Consider the following 23,235-nt stretch of genomic DNA (forward strand, 5'->3'; position numbering starts at 1 on the left):
TAGCGTTCAAAATTATATATATATATATATATATATATATATATATATATATATATATATATATATATATATATATATTAAAAAATAATTTTTCTAACAAAATAATTTTTTTTTAAACATGAAACAAACACTCTTTAAACCCTAAAAAATGATTTTTGGTTTAAAAGAATAAATTTTTTATTGAAACAAAAGCACCCATTATTATCTATAAAACAACTAAGAATATTACCTCTAAACAAATCCTCTCAAACAAACTCATATTCAGTAATAATAAACAATTATGGTTTCCAAGTTTATATAATATATATATATATATAAAGATAACAAATAAATAGTATTGGTTTTTATAAAATATAAAGGTAACCAATAAATAGTATTAGTTTTTATAAAAAAAAAATATGTTGCTTACACAACTATTTGTTGGGCTGAGTGCAATGGAAATTAAAAAAAATAATAGAAAATGGAATAAATAATAAAATATATATAGGTCGATCTAATAGGCTTTTTTGTAAGCCTGAGCTATTTACATAAATAGGCTTTAAAAACAGCCTAAGCCTAGCCTTTTTATTAAATAGGTCTGGCCATAGGCCCCTAATGGACGGCATAGCTTATTCTCATCCCTAGATATAATTAATGATAGTGATGTGGTGAATTTGTGATGAGAATATTGAAATAACTTCATAGTTGGTGAAATAAATGTGATTCCAATTTGTGTTTGAGATGACGGTCTTAATGGAGTATCATAGGTCAATGAGGAGAGAAAATAAATATTGAGAAATTGTGAAGTGAAGATTATTTGGTCATCATATAGGAAGAGTCTGACAAGCCTAGTGATTTCGGTGAAGTACAACTGAATGAGTCTGATCGTGACGGTCTGTTGTCAAGCCTTAAGGAAATATTGTTAGACCTTAGAGGTATTCGGGTGGGGAATTCCTAGGTAACTTGGAGGTAGCACTCCAAATATCAGGAGCTACCACGCAACACACGTTTACCTCGACTGTCGCGTATATGTGTCTCGGGTTGAGTTGAGCGGATCTATGAGGACAGGGCCAGTTTGAATTGTCTGTCCACCGGAATGGTGGCATAGTATCAAGCCTTCTAACCAAATACTTCAGAGTTAGAATGGTACCACATTGTGAAGTAGAATATAAGCTCATGCATTGCATTGCCTCTTCCTGTGATTGTTTTGTTGTGATTAATAGGTATCGTGTGTGATAATAATTTCTCTTAGATGATTTGATGTTATAGTGAAAGACATTGATTTTACTTCAGTGGTTTTAACTTTATAATGTGATGTTTTTTCTTGAAGAATGTTTGTGTTATAATACAGTGTATTATGATTGTTTGTGTTTTCTTCTTACTTATATTATACTATTAACATGATTTCAAAACTCATCTCTTTTGTATTTTGTGTTTGACTGGTTTGGCATTGCATTTGCAAAATCACAGTTATTATAGGTTGATGAGTTTTGAAGTTCAGGTTTGGAAGAAACTCCGCTCTGATAGGTGATATCGGAAATTTAGAGTTGTAATTTATATTTTAGTTATGTAATTACAAATGACTTTTTATATGAAAACCTTAGTATTAGTAAGTTTTTGGAATTAAAATAAGAATTTATAGTTAAATCAAGTTCATTGAGTTTAAATTGTTTTAATTGAGTAATAAAATTTAAATTGTTCCATGTATACTTTGAGAAACGTGATATCCTAAATTAGTTACAAAATATTTTATTTTCTTGGAAATATATTTTCTTTATCCGCTACAAATTTTACCCAAAAAAATCTAGTATAAAATATTATATATGTCATTTTGGGGTATAGGGTATCACATTAGTGGTATCAGAGCAGGTATGTCCAATCAGGCTGAGCGGGTCGAATGTCGGTTAAGTGTTAGTCAAATGTTAGTCGTGTCAGTTGAATTGTCTTGCGAATTGATTTTTTTCACCATCATGTTTTTCTGCGTTATATTATTGTGTTATATGTCATGTGCTATATGCTTTTGTATAATTATACATATATTTTAAGTTATTAATTAACTATTTATTGTTTGCTTACTCTAATTGTGTTGTGATTATAAGTTCCTACCTAAGTGACTAAATAAACCGTGAAATTATTTGTTAAAATTTGAGTGAAGTTGAATTGTTGACATAATTAAGTTAATTATCTTCTGATTAGCCTTGTGGTTTGCGTTTTTAACTTTGATTGTTTGCTCTGTTGTTATAGTGGATAAGTAGAAATAAACTTTTTTTTATTGACTAGCTATATATTTAAAATTATTAATTTAATTGAGATAATATTAATTATTGATTGATTATAATTAATAATAATAATAATAATAATAATAATAATAATAATAATAATAATAATAATAATAATAATTCTTGAGTATTAGAAATGACTAGAACTTAGAGTTAAAAAAAATGACATTTTGAATGAGTTAATGTTGACTTATTTTGTAAAAGGAAAATAACTTTTGTTTGAATTACTCTTGATTATTATAAAGAAATTAAATTGAGTTTAATTTCTATTGATTTATAAAATAACAGTAATTTTATACTATTGATTTTAATTAATGTTTAAAATAGCTAAAAGTTTACACCATATGTTTTTAAGAAAATCATAAAGAGTTGTTGTTACGATGGTTTAGAGGGGCTGTGAAAATTGAATCGTGAGGGTGTTGGAATATTTGTTTGAAATGATTTATTTAGATAATATAAAACCATTAGAGTATAACTTGATATTAGATCTTTAGATTTTAACAACTCGGCAGTGATTTATTATAGTACCCGAAAAAAGTCACATGATAAAATGTCAACTAATTGAAAAAGAGAAGGAAGAAAAATTATTAATATTATTATTATTATTTTATTGAAACCGAATTTAGAAAAGAACAAAAAAAGGATGTTTTTTTCTAAACCTTGAGTTGAATAGAAAGTATATCTTTTATGTTTAAAGTTTTAATTTTGACTAAAAAATCATTGTTTTTTATTTTAAATTGATATTTGTGAAAAAAAAAATTGTGATTGTCGTCATTACGATTGTTTTTCGTTTTAAGATAACATTGAAGATATTATTGTCAATTAAAAATATTGTCTTCAAAAATAGTTATAAAATTTAAACATTTAGTTTTTATATGGACACATAATTTGATTTTATTATAAGTGAAAATCACTTGAAAATGTTGATGGTTGTATCTAAATGATTCAAGTTTTGATATTGATTTTAAAATCAATTTAGGACATTCGTCGTGACTTTGAAATAGTATGAAATTCATATTATTAGTAAAAATATTTCTTGAAACTTCGAGGTTGTTTCAATTTGAAAGTTAGACTCTTTAGAATACATATTATAAATGAGTTAAAGTTGATTTATTTTTGACAAAAAAATAAATAAATAAATGTCTAATGTTTGAATTGTTGTTGATTTATTTTAAAGAATTAAATTGTTGAACTCTAATTGGTTTTATTTAAAAATAAATAAAGGGATCAATGGGTTTCACCCATGTGTGAACTCTAATTGTTAATAAAATAAAACAAACAAGAAGGAAGGGAGTTGGACGACAGCCGTAAAACCAAAGAGGAACACAACAACAACCTATAGTTTCACATCGATGATCGATAACTGTTCTGAAAAATTTTCTCCGTTCTCGTCCAAATTTCAATATGTTATTTTATTCACTTAGGTAGTCAAATAAACATATTTCCTCATATTTTTAACCATCCAAATTTCTCTGTAAAACATCTGACTTCTTCATTTATAAAATTCCTTATTTTGAATTGTTCTTCTTTATCGTAAGTCTAATTTGAGTGAAACCAACGTCAAAACGATCGTGTTAAAAATGACTATTTTATCCCCTGATTGTTTTCTGGTTTATGGTAAGTCTCCTTGATCAAATTTCGAAATTAATTTGTATAGTGTCTTTTCATAATCTATTTTTGACGATTACCCATAAACTGTCGAGTTAGATCGATTGATGGACAAAGAATCAAAGAACAAAGGTTGTTTGCTCGTGGAATCATATTTGAGTGTGAAAGCGTCGAAATAAGGTAAGGGGTGAGAGAACGTTTGAATTCATGAGTAGAATATATTTTGAGATGAACGGGAAAATCGTATTTCCCAATGATTCATCTGGGGCTTGCTACGTCCGATAGTAGCCCTTGAGAGATAAATTAATTACTATGGAAATGTGGAAATTGTGAGAATAAAATGGGGAATAGAAATATTTATAAGGTGTTGATTGATTTAATTTCGTTAAATGTGTGTTATTTAATATTGTTGTGATATTAAGTGCCGAATGAATTTTTTGTATATGTTTGATTTAGGGGTTTATGTGATGTTATAATAAAAAGTGAATTCATTTTGATAAGTTTATGTGATTATGATGATGTATAATTAATAATAATAGTGTTATAAATTTGTGACAAGTCTATGTGATGATGTATGATTAATGATAGTGATGCTATAAAATTGTGATGAGTTTATGTGATAAGATATGATTAATGATAGTGATGTTGTGAATTTGTGATGAGAATATTGAAATAGCTCCATAGTTGGTGAAATAATTGTGATTCCAATTTGTGTTTGAGATGACGGTCTTAATGGAGTATCATAGACCAACGATGGGGTAAAATAAATATTGAGAAATTGTGAAGTGAAGATTATTTGGTCATCATATGATAAGGATCTCAAGAGCATGAAGATGATTCATATTTTAATAAATTAGGATAAACTTTATATATTTTAATTTGGTTTGTATTAATTCTTAGTTTGCTTTGATTTGGAATTGTAATAGTTTTATTATTGATTTAGTTTTTGTTATGTGTAAGTGAAGATACTTTTCTTACATACATTAAGTTTATTTTAGAAAAAAAAATAAGATGTAAGACTAATATGGGCCTAGAGAATGGTGTCACTTATGACCCATTTAGGTTTAGAGATAGACTTAGTATAAATAAGCATTTGTAACCTCATGGAAGGGTAGATTTTGATTATTATTTTTGTGAGGCTTTGCTCTCTAGAGTTCTTGAAAGAATTCATCTTGAACTTATCAAGGTTGTTAATCATTGTGGCGTTCTTTTTGGCTTATCAATCCCTAGATTGTGGCGCCATTTTGTTCTTTGCTTCGTTGTTGAATAATAATCTTGAGTTTCCTTTACATCAAACCCTAATACTCCAATTCTATCAATTTTCGTGTTCAATAGTCTGCGTTCATATCTCGAGTTTTACATATGGTTTTTCGGTGGTTCAAAAGCCTAACTTGTGTTTCGGAATGTCATCTTTCACCTCGTTTTGGAATCGGCCGAATCGGAGTTTCGCAGCGCCATTTATCGCATTCTCCAGCTATACGCAATTTTCACTCAAATTTGTAAGTTTCCGACCTAGACGATCCTTAAAGTAAACCATGACTAACAAGATTATATCATCATATAGGTAGGGCCTTACAAGCCTAGTGATTCTGGAGAAGTACAAGTGAATGAGCCTGATCGCGACGGTCTGTTGTCAAGCCTTAAGGTAAGATTGTTAGACATTTGAGGTATTTAGGTGGAGAATTCCTAGGTGACTTGGAGGTAGCACTCCAAATGTCGGGAGCTACCACCCAACACACGTTTACCTCGACTGTCGCGTATATGTGTCTCGGGTTGAGTTGAGGGGATCTATGAGGACATGGCAAGTTTGAATTGTCCGTCTACCGGAATGGTGGTATAGTATCAAGCCTCATAACCAAGTACTTCAGAGTTAGAATGGTATCATATTGTGAAGTAGAACATAAGCTCATGTATTGCATTGCATTTTCGTGTTATTGTTTTGTTGTGATTAATAGGTATCGTGTGTGATAATAATTTCTCTTAGATGATTTGATGTTATAGTTAAATGCATTGATTTTACTTGAGTGGTTTTAACTTTATAATGTGATATTTTTCCTTGAAGAATGTTTGTGTTATGATACGGTGTATTATGATTGTTTGTGTTTTCTTCCTACTTATATTATACTATTAACATGATTTCAAAACTCATCTCCTTCGTTGTTTATGTTTGATTGGTTTGGCACTGCGTTTGAGAAATCGCAGTTATTACAGGTTAATGAGTCTTGAAATTCAAGTTTGGGAGAAACTCCGCTCTGATATGTAATACCGAGAATTTAGAGTTCTAATTTATATTTTAGTTATGTAATTTCAAATTACTTTTTATATGAAAACCTTAGTACTAGTAAGTTTTTGGAATCAAAATAAGAATTTAGTACAAAGATAATGAATTAAGAATACAAGTGTGACTTTTTATTCACGTGCCTTCAATTTTGAAGAAGATTATAATCAAAATTAAATATGCTTTTTTAGTACAAAGATAATGTGCATTACGTTTCGTAGAAGAAAAACTAAAAATTAAAATGGTAGGAAATAATAAATTAAGGAAATAGAAATATAAGGCTCTGATTTTGTCAAAAATTAAACAAATAAGACTCTGGTTCACGCGAACAAAAAATGTTGACTAATTTTTTTATTTTTTTTAAATTAAATCAGAACTAATCAATAAAATAAAATAGATTCAGCTTAATACACTACAAATTTGAAAGAAAAAAAGGGAAACAAAAAGGAGAAGATCAGGATGAACTATCAAACAAAATAGACATTTAATTATATATTATTTAAAAATAATATATCAAATATCTTACAAAATGTCATATAATACACGTGAAATGATATTACGTGACATTTAATAATTTTTTATCTAGTTAAATCCTATATTTTTTTATCTAGTTAATAATTTAATAATCTTCCAGTTAAATCCTATATAGGAAAAAAATCATATAACGTGAGGAAAATAATTATTTTAAATACAAAAACAAATTATACTACATATGTATACCTAGACCATTAATAATGACTCAATCATGTCAAAATATTAATTTTCACAATAAAGACACAATGTTCTATATAAGGTGAAGACAAAACCAATATAATAATTACAATAGGAGAATTGAGAAGAAGAGAAAGAAAGAAAAAAAAAAAAAACAAATACAATATGTCTCATTTCTCATTTATTGCACTTGTGTTTCTTTTATGTGTTACTTCTTCATATGCCGTCAAAGTTGCAGATATTGGAACTATTTGCAACAAAGCCACAAACCCTTCTTTTTGTATAAATCTTCTCAAATCGAAACCCGATGGTGCAACTGGAGACCTCGTTAGTCTTACACAACACATTATTGATGTCGTTCGTACCGATATAAAAAACACAATTAACCTAATCACGAAACTAAATAGACAAAGTAGTGATCCCAAGACAAAAACCCATTACAAAAATTGTTTGTTGTATTTTGGATCAAATGTAGGAGCACTTAGTGAAGTTTCCGAAATCCAACAACATCTTAAGAGCGGAGATTACAATATTGTGAATATGCGTGCAGGTAATATCATGTTCTATGTTGATCTTTGTATTTCAGGCGATGCACCCGGTATTCCACCATTTCCAGATCACTCTAATCTTCCAAAAGTTGCTGGTGTTGTGATACAAGTTGCTCAAATTATTCTAATTTTGAGTAACTTTTTGTTGAATTAGAATATTAATCCAAGTTTTTAATTGGGTTTTTTAAATAATGTTGCAACGAATTGTAAATGTCATGTTTTGAGAGCTTAAACAATAAACATTGATTGAATATGTGTTATTTTTGCCTCTTTAATTTTTTTTTTCTATAGGAGTACGTGTTTATGTTCAAAAATTGAAGTGCATTGGATTATATTGATGGTTTTATTCAATTTTTGAATTTTTTTTAATAAAGTTCATTACAGTTTTGAACCAGTTTAATATTTTAAATAAGTTTTTAGTTAAAATCGATTTAGAAATAGATTTTCAAACAGAATTTTGAAATTCTTGCGACAAAAAAATATCAATTTTTTTTTTCGAGAAATATATTTGTAAAAAATTTATCGATAAAAAAAATTTTCAAATATTTATTTTAAAATTCTTTTGACAAATTTTTCGCAAAAAAAATGATATAAAAAGTATCTCGATAAATAAATTTTAAGAAAAAAGTTTTGATTATTTTTAAAAAAATCTAAACTTTCTCAGAAACTCAAAAATTTTCCAAGAAAATAATTTAATTTTTTTGAAGAACTAAAATTTCAAATTATTTATAAGAAAAATAATCTTAACTGTAGTAAAAAAAGTTTAAATTAAGTTTAATTTATAGATTTATTTTAAATATGTGATTTAATTTATAAACCATTTAAATAATTTGATTTATTTTTATTGTAGTGCAGATGTGCAATCCAAACAATTAATATATTTGCATATCCTACTAATATTAATGGTTGATCGATTTTGGTGAATGTTATTATACGATATGAATTAAGAATACAAGTGTGCCTTTTTATTCACCTGCGTTCAATTTTGAAGAATAATATAATAAAAAATTATCCAATAAATTATTTAATTTCTTTATAAAAAAAATTGATGGTTTTGTTCAAAAAACAAATATCGAATATCTTATAAAAAAATTAATTTATCAATATGGTACAATTAACTATATATTTGAAGAATAATATAATCAAAATTAAATATATTTTTTTGGTACAAAGAAAATGTGCATTATGTTTCTTAGAAAAAAAAAACTAAAAATTAAAATGGTAGGTAATAATGAATTATGGAAATAGAAATATAAGGCTCTGATTTTGTCAAAATAAATACACAAATAAGGCTCTGGTTCACGCTAATAAAAAATGTTGACCAATTTATTTTATCCATTTTGATCTTAAATCAGAATTAATTAATAAAATAAATTGAGCTCCATATACTACAAATTTGAAAAATAAAATATTATTTAAAAACGGTTTTATTTAAAAATTCATTTTTATTATGTTAGAGCATTTATATAAAATAGATTTTTTTTATAGTAGCAATTAATTTCATTAGCATTAAATACAATATTGTGAGAAGATCTCTAGTGCAAAGAGTAATTGAAAAGTTAATTATCAGATGTATTCTTGATGGAATAAGTCTAAACTACTTATATATATAGAGATTTTATAAAGAAAAAGATCACATAATAAATTTGGCATTTCAATTAATAATACATTGATTGAAATAAAATAAATATTGTTTGATATATGGTATATAATTTATTAATAATTAATAATGTAATATTGTGCAAAGCATTAAAATTATATATTGTGAGAAGGTCTCTAATACAAGAACCAAATAGAAAGCATTTATTATATGCTTTTTTCAGGATGAAATAAGGCTGAATTGTTTACAATATAAATAAATAAAAATGTACATGTAGATGGTATTGGGGTGAATATTATAATAATTGATAAAAGTAACTTAATAAAAATATTATTTTTTATTTATAACTTATACAATTTTCTCAATCAGCATAAAATGATAAAATTGGTAGTAAATACATTAATAATTGATAAAAATAATTCAATAAAATATCATTTTCTGTTTTTAATTTATACCGTTTTTTCAATTAGTGTGAAATTGTCAAATCGATTACTTATCGTAGTGTAATACACAGATTATTTGATTGATGATTGATTGCAACTTGCAAGTTTAATACAATTTATTGAGCACCAAAGTCGTTTGAAATTTATTTCAACAGCACAATTTGAATTGTTTTTTAACGTATTAATTTTATTACTCTCTTTAAAACATATAATTGCCTTAATTATATTATTGATTGATTGTATTTATTTAACAGAATCTCGTTTGAATTAATAATTAATTTTTATTTAAAATTATTTTTTTCTTTAAATATTTGACTAATAAAGGAAAATAAATTAAGTTGAACTAAACTTTATAACATTTGAGTCAGACTTACTGTATGTTAAAGATTTATCACTAAGACTTGATCTCACCGATTTCAAAGTCCTCACAAGGCCTAAAATCGTGTTAAAAGGTCTACTTTATTATTATTTTATAAAAGTTTATCCCATTCATAGCTTGACTTTTATAAATAAGTTAATATAATCAAGAATTTAAGTTTTATTTTAATATTTAATATAATATTTTAGAGTGTTTAATATTAAATTGTATTTTATTTTAATTCTATTTTTTAATAATATATCTAAATATATCTAAATATGTCAAATATTAATGTGTAGATCAGTATAAATTACATAAAATTTTAACATATTTATTATTTAACAAATGAAATTAATATTATAATAATAACATAAATATACTTTTGGCCTTTCAAATATGTATATTTTGATTTTACTTATATCGTTTTGATTTTACAAATTAATATTACAACCAAGGTCATTTTGAATTTAGTTCATGTATATTTTTTTTCTTTCTTATATTGTTGCAATTTCAAAAAAATAAAAATAAAAAGGCTTGATAATTGTTTTATATTAAATAATATAGATGTGGCCAATTTTTACATATTTGTTAAGTGTGAAGTAGCAATATCAATCACATAAAAAGAATTTGAATTGTGATCATTTTTAAAAATTTTAATTCCCAAATATAATTCAAATTAACTAAAGATCATTTCAAAAAAAAATCCAGAGCATTTTGGTGAGTTAAAAATAATAAAGTAGATTATATCTATGTCATATGTGATTAATGAGTGAGAAATAAATAAGGGCAAGGTGGCTTACGTCATAATCTATGAGTTATTATTGCTTTCACATTATCTTTCTTGATCATTCTTGATTATTTTCAAAATCCACATTTCAAATGATTTTTACGGTTACTTTCAGTTCAGAAATAATTTTCATAAGTCATGTTTCAAATTATGTATATGATAAAAGAGTTTATGATCAAAATCTATTGATTATCATAAAACTCAATAAAGAGATACGAGTTTTCGATTTGAATATAATTGTTTTATTGTTGGAATGATTATTTTGAAAACTCTTGCAGGTGTCTTCTCCTTGATGTTCCTGTTTGAACTTCAATATACATGTATGTTATTCGATTCAAAATATTCTTTTACAAATCCAGGATGATTATGTATCGTATGAAAAGCGTGAATAAGTTACCGAATGATTGTGAAGTGTCAGTCTTTCCTCTCAAAAGCATGAACTTTATGCAAAAAGTGTGGCAAAGCATATCATTGCCATTGTTGTCCTAGTTGTGCTTGTTAGTGGGGTACAAGATGTGATGTATCCCGCAAATCTGTAAGCAATGGGTCCCATAATAATTATTTTAGATTATTATTAATTCACCATTTCTAAAAAAAATTAATCACTAACTTAATAATTTATAGTTTGTAAAATAATATTATAAGTTTACTATTCTTGAATGAATTGAAAATTGGTAACTATATGTATCTTAGTATGAATTTATTTATGTTTAATTGTTTTTGCTTAAAAAAGTGTAAGGATTACAATTTGTCTCATCTTGAGACCAACTCGGTCTTGTCTTTATTTCGTCATGTTCTTAATGAACCTACAATTGATCGAGTTTGATCAAGTTAAGGGACGGATTAGGGTTTAAAAGTTGAACTCAATAAAATATTATGATCGGGTAAGAAACACACCAAAGCCGATGTTTGTACACCCCTAGTCCTTGTTGGTTGTTAATATGGAGGTTGTTGGGCTTCTTTTGACCTTCGGCTTGAGTTATGGGTTAGACTATTGATTTAAGTGGTTTTGATATTCTTTAACTTGAAGTTTTGACTATGGAGAATGAGTTGTCTTTAAAAGAAATAACCACAATCGTCTTTTATAAAAATCAAAATGTTTCTTTATAAATCAAACTATTCTTTTATAAACTAAAATATTATTGTATTCAATCTGCAGTTCATGTAAGATATAATATTTTATTTATTTATTTCACAGTGAGATCGTTGATGATTGTATGACTATAAATCAATCAAAAAAATATATTAAATTGCAACATAATCAGAATCTTGATTAGTTATTAATTAACTAATAATGTTGATGTTCAAAATACTTGATTTAGAATTTTACCTAATAGAATATACTAATGATGTTGATTTTTAATTTTTTTTATTATTAAAAGTTAACTGCGAATTTATTTAACCATATCTATTTATAATATATACAAATAATGAAACTTACATTGTTTATACAATTGACAAGAAACAACCACATGCCTCCATTTCGGAGTTACACGTGTTACGTTGTGTGACACCCTAAATCCCAAAATAATATATAATAATTTATATCATATTTCTATAAAATTTGCAACGGATAAATAAAAATATTAATCCAAGAAATAAAAACTTTTATTTTTAACTTAGGATATCATGTTTCTCAAAAATCAAAAAGAACACTTTAAACTTATTTTCTCCGTTAAAATAATGTAATCTCAATAAGCTTTATTTAAGTATTATTACTTGATTTAGTTTAAAAACTTACTAGTACTTCTTAGATATTCATACAAAAATTCATTTCAAATTAAAAAAAAAAAAAGCAAAATACAACTTAATCCCTTATTCCCGGTATCACCTATCAGAGCGTGGGTCCTCCCAAACTTGAACTTCAAGATTCATTAACCTGTAATAACTGCGATTTCCCAAACGCAGAGCCAAGCCAATCAAACACAAACAACGAATGAGGTGAGTTTTGAAAACATGATGGCAGTATAATACAAGTAAGAAGAACACGCAAACACTCATAATAGAACCGTATCATTGCACAAACATCCCATCAAGAAAATATCACATTAAAAATTCAATACTTATTTAGAATATGGAAGGAGATATACCTGACATACCAGAGGAGTTCAAACCTTTAGAAGAGGTGGCAGACATGACATGTGATTGAATGACAAGATGTTTTTGAAGCTGTTGTGCAATATCAGATATTTGGGAAGCTGTTCTACAATATCTGATATTTGGGAAGCAGTCTCAGATGAGTATATAGAACCAGAACTAGTCAATGGTAGGAGGAGCAGAAACAACAACATTGGACGATGGTCCCATAAAATTCTTCTTATGTGTTCTCTCCAATTTCGGACAATGTGTTTTCCAATGTGATTGAAGAGAATCATCCTTAACACCGGCCATAACAAATAATGACAGAAAAATACGATAAACACAATCACTGAGACAAAATAAATTAAGCATCTGCTCTTTTGAATTATCTCTTCCAAAAGAGCAACCAACCATTGTAGTGATTATTACGAAGAGATCACTTTTTAATTTATCTAAGTATTCTCAATTTGACATAGCATCATGATGACATTAATGGAATTGCAAGTACATATGCATTTACTATGACAAAATATAACTTCAATGTTCGACTGATAATCAATCTTTTTGTATTTTGATAGAATGACTATAATAACCGATCTAGTTTAAATAGAATAACCTCTATGTTTGTAATCTTTACTTATTATTTTCTTACTCTTTTGATTTTGTATGATTACAAAATTGATGTTATTTACTATATAGAAATTTTATCATTTATTAAATTAGGCGCATTTAATAGTGCTTATTACTCAACATAAAATAGTTGAAATAAAATATAAATAAAATTAAAATTAAAAAAAATTAATATATTTAATTAAAAATTAAGATCACATCCATCTATTGTTTAAATATATTTAATTTTTACGTACTATTTAAGAATTGCAATAATTGACCATATTGCATGGAAGAGCACGGACAATGTGAGAACGTTACATGTACAATTTACAATATAGAATATATCATATCTTTATAGTATTAATAATGGCCAAATTCACCGGAGAACAAAGACAATGTGAGAATGTCACATGTACATTTTTTCATTATAGGACATATCTTTTTTCCCAAAAAATTCATTACAATAATTGTTTGTTGAATTTTGGAGCAAACGAATGAGCGTTTATTGAGGTTTTCGAAGCCCAACAACTCTTAAAAAGCAGAGATTACAAATACAATGGTGTGAATATGCGTGCAAGTACTATCACTCCACCATTTCAAGACATCTCTAAACTTTCAAAATATGCTGGTGTTGTCAAACAGGTTGCTCAAATAATTCTTATTTTGACAAATTTTTTGTTGAATTAGAACATTAACCCTAGTTTTTAATTTTTTTTTTTTATAATGTTGCAACGAATTATAAATTTCATGTTTTGCAAGCTTAAACAATAAATATTAATTGAATATGTGTTATTTTTGTCTCTTTAAAATTTTTTCTATAGGAGTGTTAATGTTCAAACTGAACGAGTTTAAAACTAGTTCATAAATATAAACCGGTTTAATATTTTAAACAAGTTTTTAATTAAAATCGATTTAGAAATGATTTTTCAAAAAAAGCATTTTGAAATTCTTGCAACAAAAAATTATCAATTTTTTTTTGAGAAATATATTTGTAAAAAATTTTCGAAATTTTTTTTAAATTAGTTCTTAAAAAAAATTAAATAATTTTCTTGGAAAATTTTTGAGTTTCTGAAAAAATTTGTCAAAAGAATTTCAAATTATTTATAAGAAACAAAATTACATTAAACTATTTTTTAAATTAAGTTTAATTAATAAATTTATTTTAAATATGTGATCTAATTTATAAATTATTTAAATAATTTGATTATTTTTAATGCAGTGTAAATGTGCAATCCAAACAATTAATATATTTGCATATCCTACTAATATTAATGGTTGATTGATTTCGGTGAATGTTAATTATACGATATGAATTAAGAATACAACTGTGCCTTTTTATTCACGTGCCTTCAATTTTGGAGAAGAATATAATCAAAATTAAATATGATTTTTTAAGTACAAAGAAAATATGCATTATGTTTCTTAGAAGAAAAACTAAAAACTAAAATGGTAGGATATAATAAATTATGGAAATAGAATTATAAGGCTCTGACGTTGTCAAAAATTAAATAAACAAGGCTCATGTTCACGGGAATAAAAAATGTTGACCAATTTTTTTATTCTTTTTAAAATTAAATCAGATTTAATCAATTAAATAAAATAGATTCATCTTCATACACTACAAATTTGAAAGAAAAAAAGTGAAAAAAGGAAGAAGATCGGGATAAACTATCAAACAAAATAGACATTCAGTTACATAAATTTATAATGGATTAATCCTTTTATTAACGTAAAAGTCCATATAATTTTGACTGTGATTTAGTAGATTTGTGAAAATCTGAATTTCTTTGTCTCTCAATTCACTTCCTTGCGAAGAATAATAAATACGATGAATAAACCAAAATATTTATATAAATGTAAAAGGAAAAATTAAGATCAATAGAAGAAATGTTGAACAAAAACATAAGAAATAGAAAATAATTATTTTTAAAAATAAAACACCAAATATCTTACAAAATGTCATATAATACACGTGAAATGTGACATTTAATAATTTTTTATCTAGTTATTACATAATTTACAGGATGTTGATAACAAAATAATAATAAATTTATAATTATAAAAAAAATTATTATTATAATTAAAAAAAAATTAGTATTGATAATGGCAAAATTCACTAGAGAACAGAGACAATGTGAAAATTTCACATGTACATTTTACATTATAGAACATGTCTTATTTTTACATATAATTATAAATAAAAATAGTATAGAAATTATATACTCATAAAATTATAAATAAAAATATATCTTTTATATATTTATTCAAACTTTATAGTTTATTTATTATATTTTGTTATTTAATATTATAATTTCATTTTAAAATCTTAAAAATTCTTGTATTATAAATCTATTAAAATCTTAATTATAAAATATGAATTGTAAAAAATCATTTAAAATCTTAATTACAAAATATCAATTGTAAAAAATCTTTTAAAATCTTATAAATAATCTTTTAAAATCTATACATTCCTATAAATAAAAAATCTTATTATATAAACTTTTAGAAATCCATGTTAGAAACTTGGTTAATATTTTAAAATCTTAAAAGTCTCTAAAACTCTTTTCAAATCTAAAACACTTTTATGCAAAAAAAATTGTCTTTAAAAATAATAATTCAATCATATCCGATTTATGGAAAAGAAATCATCAGTCATGTCCTATATATGGAAAAACATCATATACCGTCAGGAAAATTAGTGTTTTTTAAATACAAAACCAAATTATACTATATATGGAGTCAAAGTTGGAGATATTGGAACTATTTGCAACAAAGCCAAAAATAATTCTTATTGTTTAAATCTTCTCAAATCGAAATCCAGTGGTGCAACAAAAGACTTCGTTAGCGTAATTTTATGATAAATTACTTTATTAATTAAATAGAATTTTAAATAATTTATTTGATGTTAAAATTATTATAAAATATATTTTAATAAACTTTGTGATTAATTTCCGTTATATGGATATTTTCTATAATGTGTTAGTTAGATGCACATTATATTAAATGACAGATATAAATAATAAATATTTTATTTTTATTTTTTAGAAAATAAAAGTAATAGTATTTTAATGTAATATGTTGAAGAATAAATTTTTATGCGATTTTACGTGTATATACGCGTATCTAATTAATATAATATTTTTTTATGTATTTAACAAATATTAAATGTGTACTTAATTATATTTATTTAATTTTAAATATATTTTAATTTAATTATTTATTTTATAAATAATTACCTTAAGATAGTGGTAATATTATTCTTGATTTTCTTTATTTTTATATACTTGTTAAGACATTGTGATTATATATATATATATATATATATATATATATTTAATATGATTTAGTAATTAATATAAAGTGTTAATTTTATACTTATTTATTTTATAATTTTAATTTCGAAATAAATTTGTATAGTGTCTTTTCATAATCTATTTTTGACAATTACTTATAAACTGTCGAGTTAGATCAATTAAAGGACAAAGAGTCAAAGAACAAAGGTTGTTTGCTTGTAGAATCATATTTGTGTGTGAAAGCATCGAAATAAGGTAAGAGGTGAGAAAACGTTTGAATTCATGGGTAGAATATATTTTGAGAAGAACGGGAAAATCGTATTTTCCAAAAATTCATTTGGGGCTGGCTACGTCCGGCAGTGGCCCTTGAGAGATAAATTAATTAATATGGAAATGTGGAAATTGTGAGAATAAAATGGGAATTATAAATATTTATAAGTTGTTGATTGATTTAATTTCGTTAAATGCGTGTTGTTTGATATTGTTGTCATATTGAGTGTCGAAAGAATTTTTTGTATATGTTTGATTCGAGGGGTTTGTGTGATGTGATAATAAAAAGTGAATTCATTTTGATAAGTTTATGTGATTATGATTATGTATAATTAATAATAATAATAATAATAATAATAATAATAATAATAATAATAATAATAATATAAATTTGTGACAAGTCTATGTGATGATGTATGATTGATGATAGTGATGCTATAAAATTGTGACGAGTTTATGTGATGAGATATGATTAATGATAGTGATGTTGTGAATTTGTGATGAAAATATTGAAATAACTCCATAGTTGATGAAATAATTGTGATTCCAATTTGTGTTTGAGATAACGGTCTTAATGGATTATCATAGGCCAACGAGGGGGTAAAATAAATATTGAGAAATTCTGAAGTGGAGATTATTTGGTCATCATATAGGTAGGGCCTGACAAGCCTAGTGATTTCGGAGTAGTACAAGTAAATGAGCCTGATCGTGGGGGTCTGTTGTCAAGCCTTAAGGTAAGATTGTTAGACATAGGAGGTATTTAGGTGGGAAATTCCTAGGTGACTTGGAGGTAGCACTCCAAATGTCGGGAGCTACCACCTAACACATGTTTACCTCAACAGTCACATTTATGTGTTTCGGGTTGAGTTGAGGGGACCTATGAGGACATGGCCAGTTTGAATTGTCCATTCACCAGAATGGTGGCATAGTATCAAACCTCCTAACCAAGTACTTCAGAGTTAGAATGGTACCACATTGTAAAGTAGAATATAAGCTCATGTGTTGCATTGCATTTTCTTGTGATTGTTTTGTTGTGATTAATAGATATCGTGTGTGATAATAATTTATCTTAGATGATTTGATGTTATAGTAAAATGCATTGATTTTACTTGAGTGGTTTTAACTTTATAATATGATGTTTTTCCTTGAAGAATGTTTGTGTTATGATATAGTGTATTATGATTGTTTATGTTTTCTTCTTACTTATATTATATTATTAACATGATTTTAAAACTCATCTCGTTTGTTGTTTGTGTTTGTCTGGCTTGGAACTGCGTTTGCGAAATCAAAGTTATTACAAGTTAATGAGTCTTGAAGTTCAAGTTTGAGAGATACCCCGCTCTAATAGGTGATACCGGAAATTTAGAGTTGTAATTTATATTTTAGTTATGTAATTACAAATGACTTTTTATATGAAAACCTTAGTACAAGTAAGTATTTGGAATTAAAATAAGAATTTATAGTTAAATCCAGTTCATTGAAATTAAATCCTAAATTAGTTACAAAAGTTTTTATTTTCTTAGAAACATATTTTCTTTTTCCGCTACAAATTTTACTAAAAAAAATCTAATATAATTGATTATATATGTCATTTTAGGGTTTATGGTGTCAGAGTTCGTACCTACATAACCAACACTTTCAACCTAATCACGAATCTAAGTGGACAATGTAGTGATCCCAAGACAAAAACTCATTGCAATAATTGTTTGTCGAATTTTGGAGCAAACGAAGGAGCGCATGGTGAGGTTTCTGAAGCATAACAACTCTTAAAGAGCGGCGATTACATTGGTGTGAACATGTGTGCAAGTACTATGATGACCGATGTTGATAATTGTATTTCAGGCGATTCAACGGATACTCCGCCATTTTAAGATACCTCTAAACTTCCAAAATACGGTGGTGTTGTCACACAAGTTGCTAAAATTATTCTTATTTTAACAAATTTTTTGTTGAATTAGAATATTAATCCTAGTTTTTAAATTTTTTTTTTGGATTATGTTGCAAAGAATTAGAAATTTGATGTTTTGAAAGTTTAAACAATAAATATTGATTGAATGTGTGTAATTTTAGTCTCTTTATTTATTTTTTTTATTTGGGTGTTTATGTTCAAAAATTAAAGTGCATTGTACCATATTAATAATTTGATTCAGTTCTTAAAAACCGTTTTTCTAACGTAGTTCAATACAATTCTGAACCAGTTTCAAATGGGTTCATAAATATAAACTAATTTTATATTTTGAGTAAGTTTTTAGTTAAAATCGTTTCAGATATATTATTTTGAAAAAATAATTTTGAAATTCTTGTGATAAAGAAATATTGATTTTTTTTAGAAATATATTTTTTTTTAAATTTATCGATAAAAAATTATTTCTAAAAAAAAGTTTCAAAATTCTTTTGACAATTTTTTTCAAAAAAAATAGATATAAAATTTATCTCAATAAAAAAAATTTAGAAAAATGTTTTCGATTTTTATCTAAACAATTTTCCAAAAAAATTATTTTATTTTATTTTTTTGAAAAAGTAAATTTCAAATTATTTATAAGAAATAAAATCTTAACTGAAGTAAAAAAAATTACATTAAACTATTTTTTAAATTAAATTTAATTAATAGATTTATTTTAAATATGTGATTTAATTTATAAACCATATAAATAATTTAATTGTTTTTAATGAAGTGCAATCCAAATAATTAATATATTTGCACATCCCACTATTATTAATGGTTGATTGATTTTGGTGAATGTTAATTATTCAATATGAATTAAGAATACAATGTGCCTTTTTATTCACGTGCCTTCAATTTTGAAGAAGATTATAATCAAAATTAAATATGCTTTTTTAGTACAAAGATAATGTGCATTATGTTTTCGTGGAAGAAAAACTAAAAAATAAAGTGGTAGGAAATAATAAATTATGGAAAAAGAAATATAAGGCTCTGATTTTGTCAAAAATTAAACAAATAAGACTGTGGTTCACGCGAATAAAAAATGTTGACTAATTTTTTTATTTTTTTTAAATTAAATCAGAACTAATCAATAAAATAAAATTGATTCAGCTTAATACACTACAAATTTGAAAGAAAAAAACGGAAACAAAAAGGAGAAGATCAGGATGAACTATCAAACAAAATAGACATTTAATTATATATTATTTAAAATAATATATAAAATATCTTACAAAATCATATAATACACGTGAAATGGTATTACGTGACATTTAATAATTTTTTATCTAGTTATTACATGATTTATGGGATGTTGATAAAAAAATACAAATAAATTTATAATTATAAAAGAATTTATTATTATAATTAAAAACATATTAGTATTGATAATGGCCAAATTCACCATAGATCAGAGACAGTGTGAGAATTTCACATGTACATTTTACATTATAGAACATGTCTTATTTTTACATATAATTATAAATAAAAATAGTATAGAAATTATATACTCATATAGTTATAAATAAAAATATATTTTAATTTCATAGTATAAAATCTTTTTATTAAATCTTTTTAGTTATTCAAACTTTATAGTTTCTTTATTTATTTATTCGAACTTTTTATATATAAAATCTGTTATATTTAGTATAAAATCTTTAAATAAAAATAGTATAAAATCTTTTTATATATTTACTCGAACTTTATAGTTTATTTATTATATTTAGTTATTTAATATTATAATTTCTTTTTAAAATCTTAGAAGTTGGTATTATAAATCTATTAAAATCTTAATTATATACTATGAATTGTAAAGAATCTTTCAAAATCTTAATTACAAAATATCAATTGTAAAAACTCTTTTAAAATCTATGCATTCTTATAAAAAAAAAATCTTTTCAAATCCTACAAATTCTTACTATATAAATTCTTAGAAATCCATGTTAGAAATTTTGTTGATATTTAAAAATGTTTAAAATCATTAAATGTCTTCTAAAATCTACAACACTTTTTATGCAGAAATTGTCTTTAAAAATAATAATTTAATCATATCTTATATATGGAAAGAAAATCTTCTAGTCAAATCCTATATATGGAAAAAATCATATAACATGAGGAAAATAATTTTTTTAAATAAAAAAAAATTATACTATATATGTATACCTAGACCATTATTAATGATTGTCAAAATATTAATTTTTAAAATAAAGACACAAAGTTCTATATAAAAGCTATCAGTGTGAAGGCAAAACCAACACAACAATTACAATAGGAGAATTGAGAAGAAGAGAAAGAAAGAAGAAAAAAAACAAATACAATATGTCTCGTTTCTCATTCATTGCACTTGTGTTTCTTTTATGTGTCACTTCTTCATATGGAGCCAAAATTGCTGATATTGGAACTATTTGCAAGAAAGCCACAAACCCTTCTTTTTGTATAAATCTTCTCAAATCGAAACCCGGTGGTGCAACTCAAGACCTCGTAAGTCTTACACAATACACTATTAATGTCGTTAGTACCGACATAAAAAACACAATTAACCTAATCAAGAAACTAAGTGGACAAAGTAGTGATCCCAAGGCAAAAACCCATTACAAAAATTGTTTGTCGAATTTTGGAGCAGATGAAGGAGCACTTGGTGAAGTTTCCGAAGCCCAACAACTTCTTAAGAGTGGAGATTACAATGGTGTGAATCTGCGTGCAAGTGCTATTATGACCGATGTTGATGATTGTATTTCAGGCGATTCACCGGGTACTCCATCATTTCAAGATCGCTCTAATCTTCCAAAAGTTGCTGGTGTTGTCACACAAGTTTCTCAAGTTATTCTAATTTTGACTAATTTTTTGTTGAATTAGAATATTAATCTTAGTTTTTAATTGCGCTTTTTGAATAATGTTGCTACGAATTATAAATTTCATGTTTTAAGAGCTTAAACAATAAATTTTGATTGAATATGTGTTAATTTTGTCTCTTTTAATTTTTTGTCTACAGAAGTGTTTATGTTCAAAAATTGAACTGCATTGTATCGTATTAATGGTTATATTCAGTTTTTGAATTTTTTTTTAATAAAGTTCATTACAGTGAGGAAATGGAGTGAACAGGAATTCATAAGTTTTTGCAAAACTAATGGAGTGAACAGGAATAGGACTGTAAGACACACACCTCAACAAAATGGATTAGCTAAAATGATGAATAGAACATTGCTTGAAAAGAATGAGATGCATCTTGTCCAATGCACGAATGTCTACACAGTTTTGGGGAGAAGTTGTCTATACAGCTTGCTATTTGATAAATTTGAGTCATTCAATAACAATTGAACCCAAAGCTCCACAAGATATGTGGACTGAACATTCTGCTAATTACAATCATCTATTGACTGTGCAACATTTTATCATGTAAATGAAGGGAGGCTAGCTCCTCGAGCCAAGAAAGGGTACTCTGTTGGATATCCAAGTGGTGTAAAAGGTTATAGGATATGTTGTCCTGAAAGTAGGAAATGTATCATCAGTAGAGATGTTAAGTTTCAAGAGGATGAACTGTAAAAGTCCTTAACCAAGGTTGCTAATGAAAAGGAGAAAGCTGCAGAAAAGGAGAAAGATCAACATAAACCAACAATGTTCTTGGTTTCAGAAAGACAACATACTCAACAAGACAAGACTAATGCAAACCCAATCTCAAGACAGCATACTCAACAAGACAAGACTAATGCATACCCAGATCGTGACAATTTAACCAAACATAAAGTAGATAACTACAATCTCATCAGGGAAAAAGAAAGAAGGACATCAAAACCCCTTTAAAGATATGGCTATGCAGACATGGTCAGTTATGCATTACATATTGCTGAAGAAATCATACAAGAAGATCCCATGAACTACAATGAAGTTGTCAATCTCAAGATAAAGACAAATGGATTTTAGCTATGATTGAGAATCTGAAATCACTGGAGAAGAACAACACTTCGAAACTCATACCTAATCCTATCAACTCCAGAGGAATAAGGGAATTACAGGAGTTGAATCACACATGTTTAAAGCAAGACTAGTAGCAAATGGATTCACTCAAAGGGAAGATGTAGACTACAATGAAATCTTTTCTCCAATATCTATAAGGATAATTCTAGCTATGGTATCATACTTTAACATGGAGTTAGAATAAATGAATATCAAAACAACATTTCTATATGGTGATCTAAATGAAATAATCTTAATGATAATCTTAAAAAAGTATTATAGCCGACTATTAAAACTTAAGACATGTTATCTATTATATAATATATATTTTAGTATTAGTAAAAAAAATTCTAAAAGGCAACCAAAAAGCAAGGGGAAAGAAAAGCTTCATTTCATTTTACAATAAAAAAATTAATTTATATCTGTTAAAAATAAAAAATAAATAAATAAATAAAGAAGAAAAAGAAAAGCCCGAATCTTTATACATAAATATT

The 23,235-nt window shown here is 25.7% G+C and overlaps 1 protein-coding gene across 1 annotated transcript; it reads left to right on the forward strand.

The window, feature by feature from the left end:
* Positions 1 to 7,020: 7,020 nt before the first annotated feature.
* Positions 7,021 to 7,557, forward strand: LOC101489295 (pectinesterase inhibitor 1-like). The gene has a single exon (XM_004516827.1). It carries the CDS (start codon positions 7,021 to 7,023, stop codon positions 7,555 to 7,557), a length of 537 nt encoding a protein of 178 aa, XP_004516884.1.
* Positions 7,558 to 23,235: the final 15,678 nt, after the last annotated feature.

This window comes from Cicer arietinum, chromosome 2 (genome assembly GCF_000331145.2).
Source record: "Cicer arietinum cultivar CDC Frontier isolate Library 1 chromosome 2, Cicar.CDCFrontier_v2.0, whole genome shotgun sequence".
Taxonomy (NCBI): Eukaryota; Viridiplantae; Streptophyta; class Magnoliopsida; order Fabales; family Fabaceae; genus Cicer; species Cicer arietinum.

Coding starts and splice junctions, on each gene's coding strand:
- LOC101489295 (XM_004516827.1), top strand. CDS start 7,021: ATGTCTCATTTCTCATTTATTGCACTTGTGTTTCTTTTATGTGTTACT.